We start from the raw sequence: 13407 nt of genomic DNA on the forward strand, positions 1-13407 counted from the left end.
AAGCTAATTCATTCTAGTAGGCATCCATATTCTGTAATGCACTTGTCATTGACATTTGTCATAACCAGAATGTATTCTTTCATCCTCTGCCTCCCCAAATTAGCAACCATCAGTAAATTCTGTCCTTATCACTTAACCTACTAACCCATTTTTGCAGTTATATACTAGAAAACACTGGGCAAACACCAGGGCTCAAGGTCACTCTGTAATTCATTTGTTGGCCATGGAAAGAAAAAATAAATAAATATGAAAAGAACTTGAGATGAGAGGAATTGTGCATTCCAGCTTTTGAATTTTTCATAATTACTATCAAGATCTCTTTTATATTTATTTTTGTGTCATCCATTTTCATGGTCTCATGTTTTCATTTGCATAGACATATCTTCCATTGTCTCCTTGAGTAAATTACTACCATTTTGTGTTTACCTAAGTTTTTGCATTATTTGCTAGTATAATTTATTTCTCCTGAGTGTTTTGTTGTTGTTGTTGTTGCTTTTGATTTACATGCTTAAAAGTTTTCCTGGATGGGCTGGGTGGTAGAATGTTTGCCTCATATGCATGAGGCCCTGGTTTAGATTCCACAGCACCACAAGCTCAAGTGGTAGGGCACTAGCCTTGAGCTAAAGAGCTGAGGGACAGCATCCAGGTGGAGTTCAACCCCCATGACCAACAACAACAAAACATGTTTCCTTATGACCTTGGCTGTCTATTTCTGTGACAAAGGAAACAATGAAAAACCAGGGAAGTTTAGAGTGAGTGCATACATGTTGCTGGATTGTTGACTTTTACATAAAGGTCAATCTTGCTAGGATATTTTCTTTGAAAGATTCTTGGCATTGAGGACCATAGATTTCTTTTCTTCCATTGATCAGTTTCTCCAGAGACTTCTTTTTTTCTGTTTATAGACAGCCTCACACCCAATCCTCTTTGTCTTGTATATTAATCACCCTCTTTAACTGAAACTGGGTGAGCTTTCCCAGATGGGAGAGGAAAGAGCCAGTGCTCTGCTGGAATTGGGAAGAGCAGCCTGCCTATGGAAGGAGCAATTTTTACACATATTTCCACACAGGTGTTCAACCCATTTTTATCTTCAGTTCTATTTGTTCCTCTCCATCCCCCTTCCAGAAGTATCCTGTGACTTTATTTCCTGAGCTTTCCTAGGTGTCTGTGGTATGAAATGAGATGGCACTAGGCTTGTCCACATTAATATGTATTTTCCCTCGTTCTAAGTTCATTATTAGTTCATTGGCTTTCTGGCTCCCAACATTTTGTAGCTGGCACCATTTTTACCTTTACTCTTGCAATATTATGTTTTTGTTTATTCCTTTAATACTGTTTTGTAGCTTTCTTGGGGAATATTTGGGGAATACTCCCTGCCATATTTAACCAACTCTTTTGGTATAACATTTTAGGCAGCTAAAGCAAAGCAAAATGCACTATTTTCATCCCACAAATAAGATTTTATAGAAGTGAAGGATAACAAGCTGTATGGAAGGGGAAGTGAGGAGGAGAACCAGGTATGGTCCCCACTTCACATTTTCAGATCCTACTTCAGGATATGATGATTTCATCCTCCTGTTACACACGCTACACCTAACTGTAGTCTAAAGCCTAAATCACCTAACTGGTAAACACCTGCTAATCTGGCCCCACCCATGCTTCTCTCTGCCTGAAAGCTCTTAGGTGTGCTAGTCTTTCTGTATCTACAGGCTTAGAGATAAATGAATCTGCTTTCGTGTGTCAGGGGAACATGTTAGTCAAAAAAGTACAGCTGGCCGATGATCTTTTCTTTCTCTCTTCACATTTGACATTGAACTGGCTCAACAAACATTTGCTGGGTGTACATCACACACTTTGTACACCATGTACACCAAGGTTCAAAACTACAAAAGACAAGCCTCCTGTCCTTGAGAAGTTCAAAGTCATTCACTTCATGCCCTCTCAACTCTCATTTGGTGATGTGATTGGCTCCAGCAGAGAACAGCACTAGGTAGTGACTAAGCAGATGTTTGACCTTGGATTTTCACTCACATTGACCCTAGATTCTTTCATTAACTCTATGCAAATCTAAAACTGAATTATTATGGAGGGTCATTAGAAATTAGCTTGCATCCCAATATATGACTACATCTTTAAAAGTGAGATCTTCACATTTCTCCGTTAAGATAGGACAACCTGTAGCACTCCTGTACAGGTGCATCATCTCTGCATGAAGCTCTTGAGTCAGATCAGCTGATAGGGGATCCACTGGTGACTAGCTTGTAGTAGGCTCCTTTCCGGGCCATCAGTTCTTCATGGGTCCCCTTCTCAATCACTATCCCTTGTGACATGACTGCAATGATATCCGAATTCTGGATGGTAGACAAGCGATGGGCAATAACGATGCAGGTTCGACCCTCTCTGGCTTTGTCCAGAGCAATCTGCACTGTCTGCAACAATAGGATGGAGAAGTGATGCAAAGAAACATGCTTGTCCCCAGACCATTATGAGAGTTATGAGAGTTCATTTCTAAGCTCAGTCAAGTAGCAATGCTGTGCGTAAGGGTCAACCAAAGGGTTCAACATAGGGTAGGATGAAGCAAGTATTTGCTGATGTAAGGTGTCAATGACTTAAATTGCAATTCATCAGCTAAGTAATTTCAATGACACAAACTATGAAGTCATTGTGTAACTTTTTGATGGTCTGGTTTACTAAAATAAAACTAAGGACGCAATGGAAGTGGTCATTCCTGTAATTTTTCACCACTGAGGACATTTTAACTCCCTCCAAGTCAGAATTCTGATTTGAAAAGTGCCAGTCATAAAATCTGAATTTCATAATCATGTTTTTCTTGATTACACCTCCATGCCAATAAGCAAATAGATACCTCCTTCTCTGTATTGTAGGTAGCCTGCTTGCTATGTGACTAAACCTGAGCACTATAAAATGTTATCCTAATCAGATAACCTATATTATGTGAATTTATTTAAGAAAGTCATTGAGCTTGGCAAGTGTTGTGTAGTCTAAAGAACCTTAAAATAAATCATTATAAAGTCAATTTTCTTAATATATGAAGCAATCCTATGTTAAACTACTTTTGGTTATTATGTTTTACTTTCTCAAAGTTTTACTGATAGCAATTGCTAATAAATCAGAAAACTAAAAATAGTGTTATATAATAAGACCAACTTTCATAGCAAAGACTGATAATAAATGAAGACTTTAGGAAATCCATACACACCATTTCACTCTCTGTATCTAGGGCAGAAGTGGCTTCATCTAGTAGCAAAATCTTAGGGTCTCGTACAATGGCCCGAGCAATAGCAATGCGTTGTTTCTCCCCTCGTGAGAGTTGAGACCCTTGGGTTCCAACGTTAGTTTCATATTTCTGGAAAAGCAAGGCAAGCTTGAGAACTAGACACAGTCATTGTGACTACGCTGTATGAAGCTCACATCAACAACTCTTCCGTGAATTTAAATCATTTATTGCTTTTGGTTTATATTGTGAAATGAGGAGATTTTCTTCCCTATATTTCCTGTTTCTTTGTTTGTGTTTTTGTTGTTTGCCAGTCCTGGGCTTGAACTCTGAGCGTGAGTGCTATCCTTGGGCTTTTTTTTTTCCTCAAGGCTAAATCTATCACTTGAGCCAGAGTGCCACTTCTGGCTTTTTTTTAAATTAGAGATACGAGCCTCACAGACTTTTCTACCCCAGCTGGCTTTGAACTATGTGTTTCTTTAAGGTTCTATCTCTCCAGCTCTGTCCAGGTAAGATTCTATATAGGAGAGCCTCCTTAATTGGGAACTTGAAGAATTCCAGACTCTTTACTGGAAGATCTTTACAAGACAGAATAAAACTAGGAATAACATGGCTTTTAAGAGACTTTCTGATTAGCAACTTTACTGAAGAACATTCTAGAACACAAAGCTTTGACTTGAACTTACTTTCTGCTGATTACTAACTCTATGGTGAAGAAATATTTATTTTTTTGAGCTTCAAACTTATCTGAAAAGTACTGTATTAGTATCTAGTTTGTGTATTTACATATTTGCAATTAGGAAGGAAAAGGTCTACTTATATTCCTGGCATGACTATATTAAGACAATTGACATTTATACAGATTTACTCTGTATGAGTATGTGTCAACTATTCTAGCTGCAGTAAAATTTAATACTCATAGAAACCATATTCTTGCTCCTTATTTATTTTTTAGTGGTGCTGGAGACTGATCTCAGCATCTCATGTATACAAAAACAGAACTCTATCACTGAGCTACAAGCCCAGCCCACCATTCTGTTATTATAATGCTGTTGTCTGTATTTTACAGATAAGTGATTTCCCTAAAGTTACACACACACAAAAACTAGAAAGTGTCAAAGTTTGGACTCAAACCCAAATCCATTCCAGATCTTAGGCTTTTTTCCATCATGAGAACCTTATGTTCCATGTGTATTGCTTTATGAGCCACAAACCCCATAGCCTCTACTTTGGTGAAAAATAGATTATCTTCCAAAGCTTAAGAATGTTTTGATGCTGCCAGGAGCCAGTGGCTCACACCTGTAATCCTAGCAACTCAGGAGGCTGAGATCTAAGGATTATGGCTCAAAGCCAGCCCGGGCAGGACATTCTGTGAAAAGTCTTATCTCCAATAAATGACTCAGAAAACCGGAAGTGGCTCCGTGGATCAAGTGATAGAGTGCTCGCCTTGAGTTGAAGAGCTGAGGGACAGTGCCCCAGCCCAGAGTTCAAGCCCCATGATGGACAAAAAAGAAAAAGAATGTTTTGATGAAATACCTTAGTTTTCCTTTAAAAACAAAGATGATACAGGGACATTGGGAAATAAATTTTGTTGCTGCTGAACTTCTCTTTGAGCTACAATAATAATGGGTTTTGTCTATTCCCTCTCTCCATATGTCTATCTCTTATAGAGAATGACAGACTTAGCTCTCACCTCTGGTAAGGACATGATGAAGTCATGTAGCTGAGCCTGTTTGGCGGCTGCTATGACTCTTTCCATGGGAATTTCTTTGGTGTTGTCCCCGTATCTGATGTTGTCCATTATGCTACAGGCAAACAACACTGGTTCCTGAGACACAATTCCAATGTTTGAGCGGAGGAACTGGACATTCACTTTTCTGCTGTCATGACCATCTATCATCTGCCAGTAGATGAGAGAGGGCATTATGTTTTAGAATTCCAATAGAGAGACATTCGTAGTCTACTACTACAGGTAAGTATCACATAGGCCATTTGTTTTGCTTAAGAGAGAACATTCCCAGGTCTCTGAAGGACTAAATTATGTGACCTTTGACTTTTGTAGGTAGTATCTATCAGGAAGTATCAAAATCCACACTGAATAGTCTATAGCTTTATTTTTATCCTATTTCTGCAAGTGTCAGAAATGAGAATCACAAGACACAGTATTTAAGAAAAGAATCTCCTTTCATTTTGGTTTAACATAATCTCTACAAGTAGGCAGAATTGTTCTAGACTGAGGCTCTGTGAGTTATACAAAGGATTGCTCTGTTTGATGCTAATGAACAGCATAAAGACCAAACTTATGTCCTGTATTTTATTGATATCCCTCCCTAAACATCTGATGTAATACACTCAGGATGAAAATAACGTATTCATTCACTTAGTTAACCCACAATCATGTATTGAATCTCCATCTCAAAAGTAAAATATACAATAGTCTGTGTCTACAATATCTGTTTGCTAGAAATTCATAGTATAGAAGGCAAGTAGTTGCTGGTTCTCAAATATCTGGTGTAATTAAGAGTGTGAGAATAGTAAATATATAATATATCCAGCATACAACTGTAAAGTATTGGCTCTATGGTTTCAGAAAAAATTATGTTAAGTGATGTGAATAGATTATATTTTAGATAATTCCCAAGCAGTAAAAAAACAGACAATAGAAAAAAATAAAGGCATTCTTCAGTGTCAGTTAATTCTAGTTCATTTTGCTCTACTTGTTTGCCACAGTACTTAAGACAATTGTGCGAAGCATAACTTAATATAATTAATTAGGAACTGAGCTGGTTTGCTAAGTGTTGTGCTGTATGATAAGCTCCTAGAATACAGAGAATATGCTTCAAACTCCTTAAGAATCTCCCACCACACTAGGCATTCACACAGTGAGACTAAAGGAGGATATTCTTAGAAGAGGATCACAAGGGCTCCATAACCATGGGCATATGATATGAAATGATATTTATCTGAAGGAATTCCAAGAAATGGAAATAAGAAGCATAGAATTCCATTATGTATATATATATATATATATATATATATATATATATATATATATATATCACATTTTCTTGATCCATTCATCTATTGAGGGGCATCTGGGTTGGTTCCATATCTTAACTATGGTAAATAATGCTTCAATAAACATAGTTGTGCTGGTAGCATTGGTACAGCCTTGTTTGTGATCATTTGGGTAAATGCCCAAAAGTGAGATTGCTGGGTCATAGGGGAGCTCTATGTGGAGTCTTTTGAGGAACCTCCATACTGCTTTCCAAAGTGGTTGAACGAGTTTACACTCCCACCAACAATGCAGTAGGGTTCCCTTTTGGCCACATCCCCACCAGTATCTGTTGTTATTAGATTTCTTAATTATAACCATTCTAACTGGAGTGAGGTGGAATCTCAATGTTGTTTTGATTTGCATTTCTTTTATGGCTAAAGAAGTTGAACATTTCTTCATGTGATCATTGGCCATTCTTATTTCCTCTTCAGAGAAGTTTCTCTTTAAGTCTTTAGCTCACTTATTAATTGGGCATTTGCTTCTTTGAGGATTTGTTGTTGGGGTATTTAATTTTTTGAGTTCTAAGTATATTTTAGATATGAGATCCTTGTCCATGACACCACCTCATTTGTTAGGAAATGGAAAAACTTGGGGAAAAATACATTAAGTGAAGTAAGCCAGGCCAAAGAAACATAAGCCCCATGGTTTTCCTGATTTGCAATAACTAGTATATGTCTAGGACAAGCAGAAAAGGTCAGAAGCTATGTACATATGACCATATAAGATGATGTTAAGTGAAATGAACCCCAAGATAGGAACAAACTGCTTTTTTTCTTTCTTGCTATTGTTTCTAATGTATTTATAATGTACCATGTGATATTTTTGTTTCTTTTGTATGTTCTTCCCCCCTGGTATAACCCCTGTTTTCACTGTATTTGATTCCAGTGCTTGTGGAAAAGGAAGGGAAATAACAAAATGCTGAAATAAGGATACAGGTTGACCCATTGTAACAATGAGATGTACAAGACACTATGTTGAAAACAAACTTTACAACTTCAAGGAGGGGGTGGGAGGGAGGAGTTGGGAAGGTGGGAAGGGAAGGGATGGTAGGGGAAAAACAAAGGTGGGGGTAACAATGCTTGATAAGAAATGTACTCGTTATCTTGCCCATATAATTGTAACTCCTCTGCCTCTGTACAGTATTCTCACAATAAAAAAAAAGTACTCATTACCTTAGACATGTAACTGTAACCCCTCTGTACAGTATTTTTACAATAAAAATATATTTTAAAAATGAAATGGAAATGAGAGGTTTTGAGGTGTTAGTTTTTGGTTTGGATTTTTCCCTCTTTTTGTCAGTTTTTGTTTTCTCTACCTTTTGGGTTTTTTTTTATCTTTTTTACAACAATACTCTGATTTTATTTTGTAGTAATTCAAGATAAAGAAAGGGAAGAGACAAAGAAATGTAAGTTTATCCTCTGACTCTAATATCTAGTACTTATATAAGGCTGGCCATTCAGAAACTCTGACTAATTAACATTTGGAAATGATCATTTCCACATATGAAAATGTATCAGATGGACTAGATATATCATATGAATTATTTTTTTTTTCTGGTCATGGTGCCTGAACTCTGGGCCTAGGTGCTGTCCCTCAGCTCTTCAGCTCAAGGCTAGCAGCCTACCACTTGAGCCACAGTGCCACTTCTGGCTTTTTTCTGATTATAGTGGTGCTGAGGAATCAAACCCAGGACCTCTTTCATGTGAGGCAAGTGCTCTACCACTGAGCCAACTTCCCAGCCTATGAATTTATTTTGTTGAACTTAACACTTACAAAATATAAATCTGTCACTAACATGTTGTCCAGTCACATTACAATAAATTAAAAATGAAACTTGGGGAAAAAAAAGAATACCTTTTGTTTTTGTATCTAAGTTTATCTGTTTTGAGGAGAGTAAGGGGGAGCACAGAAATGGTAGTACAAAGAGTGAACAAGTGCAACAGTAATACTAAACATTATGTTTAAAATGAACTATACAACTTCGGGGAGGCAGATTTGGGAGGGAAAACTGGAGGGAAGGGTTGAGGGAAGGGCTGAAATTGTTCAAAAAGAAATGTACTCATTACCTGACTTATGAAACTGAATCCCTCTGTACATCACCTTTACAATAACAAAAAAGAGAAAAAGAGAAAAGAGAAAAAAGAGAAAATCTTCCACAAAGAATCCTGTGCTTTCAGGCCCAACTGGCGTGCCCCAGGCCAGGGGCTGGGACCAGGCCTGGGGATCCGGTGCCTGAACAACACAACCAACTCCTCCCAATTGAAGTCAAAAGCTGAGCATATGCCTCAGCAGAGGGGAGAAAAACAGGGAACTGCACCCCCTGGGAAGCACACCTGTGACAACAAAAGACCTGGAGGCTCAGGACAAGAGAAGCCCAAACCCCACCAAAACCGGACCCATATACTTTAGGCTGGGAATTGGGCAACACAGGTCACCAGCACCTGATAGTAGGCAGGAGCTCAGGCTGATAAGGTGGCTCAGCAGTAGAGTGATAGTCTTGGATCTGATTCCTCAGCATCACATAAGCAGAAAGGGTCAGAAGTGGTGCTGTGGCTCAAATGGTAGGGTGCCAGCCTTGAGCTGAAGAGCTGAGGGACAGCACCCAAACCTAGAGTTCAATCCCACAACCGGTCAAAACAAAACAAAACAAAAACATCAGGAGCCTATAGCAGACTCCAGCATCTGGGAGAGTGCATCCAGAGCAACTGATCTTGCCAAGAGCACCCATAGAAGCAAACACAAGCAGTCTAGGCTGCTCAACCCTTCCAAAGGCAGGAATTGCCAGCGATCTACAGCAGAGAGCCGAGAATCCTATGTAGGTCAGACCAGCAGCTGGAGGTAGGCCCCCAACAGAACCCAGATCAGGCACAGACTCTCTCTACCAATACAGAATCAGCAACCAAGCAAAGACAGACACACCAAAACAAAATTGCAGATTAGTCTCCAATAATCCCCGGACCCCCATGCAAAAATCACAGAGAAAAATTACAAGGTTTACCACCACCCAGATTAGCTATCATCAATAGCCAGCAGCCACGCAGGGGAGAGCCCCAGTGGGAGCAAAGCAGGAATGGAAGACAAAAGCTACATCCAAGGGATGCTGGAGGCAATGACTCAAGAAATATAGTGAGAAATAAACCAGAAATTGAAAAAGCACAAGGATGAACTATCAAAAGAGATACAGGATATCAAACAGGAGATGCATGCAAAACTAGAGGCAGCAGAAACCTCAGTAAGAAATGAGATAAATGCCAAATTAGAGGCAGTACATACCTCATTAAGAGATGAGATCAGTACTTTGAGAACTAACATCGAATCCATAAAGGAGTCCATGTCCTCCATGCAAACCACAATAGAAGCCACAGTCAACAGAGTGAATGAAATGGAAGGTAGAGTGTCAGATACAGAAGACAGAATACACCAACTAGACCAAAAAGTGGCAGATATGGAAAAATCACTCAAATTAAGCCAAAGGGAAATTCAAGAGCAAGCAGATAATGCCAAGAAATTTAACCTCCATATAATTGAAGTGGACGAAGGTGAGGAATTTCAGAACAAGGGAATGCAACACCTATTCAACAAGATAATCGGTGAAAATTTTCCCCACCTCAAAAAAGAACATCTTACCTACATAACAGAAGCATATAGAACACCCAACAAGCAAGATCCCAGGAGAGACACTTCTAGACACATTATAGTAAAAATGATGGATCTGAATAATAAGGAAACAATCCTGCATGCAGCAAAAATGAAGAAGGAGCTATACTACAACGGGAAAAAAATTAGAATTACTGCAGATCTCTCCACACAAACACTGAATGCAAGAAAGGCCTGGGAAAGTACCATATGAGCCCTGAGAGCCGATAACTGCCAACCCAGACTGATATTCCCGGCAAAGCTAGCATTCACATTCGATGGAGAACTGAAATTTTTTAATAGCAAAGAAAAACTAAATGAATACATAAACATTAAGCCAGCATTACAAAGAATACTAAGAGGAGGGACACAACCTGAAGAAAGCAACCAGGAACTGGGACCTGCCCCAAACAGGCATTACTCAAAGTCTAACTGAGCAAGCACAGGAGGAAAGGAAAGAAGAAAACTTTAGGAAAACAGGGAATGACAGGGACAACAATGCATCTCTCTATAGTTTCTCTTAATATTAATGGGCTTAATTTGCCAATCAAAAGAAAAAGAACTGCAGACTGGATCAGAAAACATGACCCATCCATCTATTGCCTTCAGGAGACCCACCTCTCAGCCAAACATACAAACAAATTCAGAGTAAAGGGTTGGAAAAGGATCTACCAATCAAATGCCTCAAGTAAGAAAGCATGTGTAGCTATCCTGATATCTGACAAAATAAACTTTTTATTAAAATCAGTACAGAAAGACAAGGATGGACACTACGTATTAATACAGGGAACAATCCAAGAGAAGGATATTACCATCATCAATTTATATGCCCCAAATATTGGTGCACCCAGATATGATAAGCAAATACTCTCAAACTTACAGAATAAAATAGATCCCAATACAATAATACTAGGAGACTTCAACACTCTCACCAAAGGACAGGTCTACCAACCAGAGGATTGGCAAAGAAGCTACCAAATTAAGTGAGGCCATACTTCAAGAGGAATTAACTGACATCTACCAAGTATTTCACCCTAAAACAACACAGTATACATTCTTCTCAGCAGCTCGTGGAACTTTCTCCAAAATAGACCATATCATAGTTCATGCAAGGAACTTAAGTAAATACAAAGGGATCGAAATAATCCCCTGTATCCTATCTGACCACGGTGGAATCAAGCTAGTTCTCAATAACAAAGCATACCGCAGAAATTTCTCGAATGCATGGAAATTGAACAGCACACTCCTTAGCAATGCCTGGGTAACGGAAGAGATCAGAGAAGAAATAAAGCATTTCCTACAACTCAATGAAAATGAAAACACCTCACAAAGAAACTTGTGGGACACAGCAAAAGCAGTCCTGAGGGACAAATTTATTGCCCTCAGTGCCCACATCAAGAAAGTGGAGACAGACCAAGTAAATAACCTCATGTTGCAATTAAAACAGCTAGAAAAACAAGAAAAAATGGAACCTAAAGTTACTAGATGGAGGGTGGTGGGGGTTGGAGGAGTTGGGGAGGTGGGGAGGGAAGTGATGGTGGGGGGAAAACAAAGGAGGAGGTAACAATGCTTGCTATGAAATGTACCCATTACCTTACTCATATAACTGTAACCCCTCTGTACAATATTTTTACAATAAAAATATATAATAAAAAAAGTTACTAGACGGAGCCAGATAACCAAATTAAGAGCAGAGATTAACCAATTAGAAAATCAGAAAATTATAGCCAAAATTATCCAAACAAAAAGCTGTTTTTTTGAAAAATAAACAAAATTGATGGACAGTTGGCAAGATTAATTAAAAAAAGAAGAGAGGAAACCCATATTAACAGGATTAGGGATGCCATGGGAGAAATCACAACAGGTACCCAAGATATCCAAACAATCCTAATGGACTATTTTCAAAAGTTATAATCTCTAAAGGAAGAAAACCTGGCAGAAATGGATGCATTTTTAGAGAAATACAAGTTGCCCAAACTGAGCATAGAAGAAGTAAACCAATTAAATAAGCCAATATCCTACAACGAGATACAGGAAGCTATCAAAAGTCTTCCAACAAAAAAAAAGCCCAGAACCAGATGGATTCACAGCAGAATTCTATAAGACCTTTAAAGAAGAACTAATACCCATACTCCTCAAGCTCTTCAGAGAAACAGAGAAGGAGGGAGCTATCCCAAACTCATTCTACGAAGCCAATATCACACTCATCCCCAAACCAGGCAAAGACCCAACCAAAAAGGAGAATTACAGGCCAATTTCCTTGATAAACACAGATGCAAAGATCCTTAACAAGATTCTAGCTAACAGAATCCAGAAACACATAAAAAAATCAAACACTATGACCATGTAGGCTTCATCCCAGAGATGCAGGGATGGTTTAACATATGTAAGTCAATAAATGTAATCCAATTCATCAACAGAGCCAAGGTCAAGAATCACATGATTATCGCCACAGATGCAGAAAAGGCCTTTGATAAAATTCAACATTCATTCATGCTAAAGGCTCTAGAGAAAATAGGAATAGAAGGAACATTTCCTAAAACAATAAAAGCCATTTATGACAGACCAATGGCCAATATTATACTTAATGGGGAAAAGCTACAACCAAGTCTCATAAAATCAGGAACAAGGTAAGGATGCCCACTGTCTCCACTCCTCTTCTATATAGTCTTGGAACCTTAGCTAGGGCAATAAGGCAAGAAAAAGACATTAAAGGGATCCACATATGGAAAGAAGAAGTTAAACTATCCCTTTTTGCAGACGACATGATACTATACCTTCACGATCCCAAAAACTCCATCCCCAAACTCTTAGAAATCATAAGTCACTTCTGCAAAGTAGCAGGATACAAAATAAACCCACAAAAATCAGTTACCTTCCTGTACACTGACAATGTACAAGAAGAGAGGGAAATAAAGGGAGCAACCCCATTCACAATAACCTCCCAAAAAATAAAATATTTAGGAATTAACCTAACCAAAGATGTAAAAGAACTATTTAATGAAAACAATAAAAAGTTAAAGAAAGAAATTGCAGAAGACACTAGGAAATGGAAAGACCTCCCATGCTCTTGGATAGGCCGACTTAATATAGTGAAGATGGTAATACTTCCAAAATTAATATACAAATTCAATTCAATTCCTATTAAAATTTAAATGACGTACATCACTGAAATACAGAACACAGTCCAAAAATTCATATGGAACAACAAAAGACCTAGAATAGCCAAAACAATTCTAGGGAATAAAGACAACATGGGAGGGCTATCCATGCCGAACTTCAAACTCTACTACAGAGCTATAATAACAAAGACAGCATGGTACTGGCACAAAAACAGATCCAAAGACCAATGGAACAGAATAGAAGTTCCAGAAATAAATCCACAGGCTTACAGCCAGCTGATATTAGACAAAGGAGCCCAAGACATACAATGGAAGAAACACAGCCTCTTCAACCACTGGTGCTGGGAAAACTGGGC

At 38.5% G+C, this 13407-nt stretch overlaps 1 protein-coding gene across 1 annotated transcript in view; it reads right to left on the reverse strand.

Moving 5' to 3' along the window:
- Nucleotides 1-2228: 2228 nt before the first annotated feature.
- Abcb11 (ATP-binding cassette, sub-family B (MDR/TAP), member 11) overlaps nucleotides 2229-13407 on the reverse strand; it is a 91576-nt gene continuing 80397 nt past the window's right edge. The window contains exons 24-26 of the mRNA XM_013027336.1: nucleotides 4929-5135; nucleotides 3221-3367; nucleotides 2229-2429 (exon numbers count right to left, since the gene is read on the reverse strand). Coding sequence (XP_012882790.1) covers nucleotides 2229-2429; nucleotides 3221-3367; nucleotides 4929-5135 — 555 coding nt within the window. The remainder of the gene's footprint in view (nucleotides 2430-3220; nucleotides 3368-4928; nucleotides 5136-13407) is intronic.

The sequence above is a fragment of the Dipodomys ordii genome, unplaced genomic scaffold, assembly GCF_000151885.1.
Source record: "Dipodomys ordii isolate 6190 unplaced genomic scaffold, Dord_2.0 Scaffold5, whole genome shotgun sequence".
NCBI lineage: Eukaryota > Metazoa > Chordata > Mammalia > Rodentia > Heteromyidae > Dipodomys > Dipodomys ordii.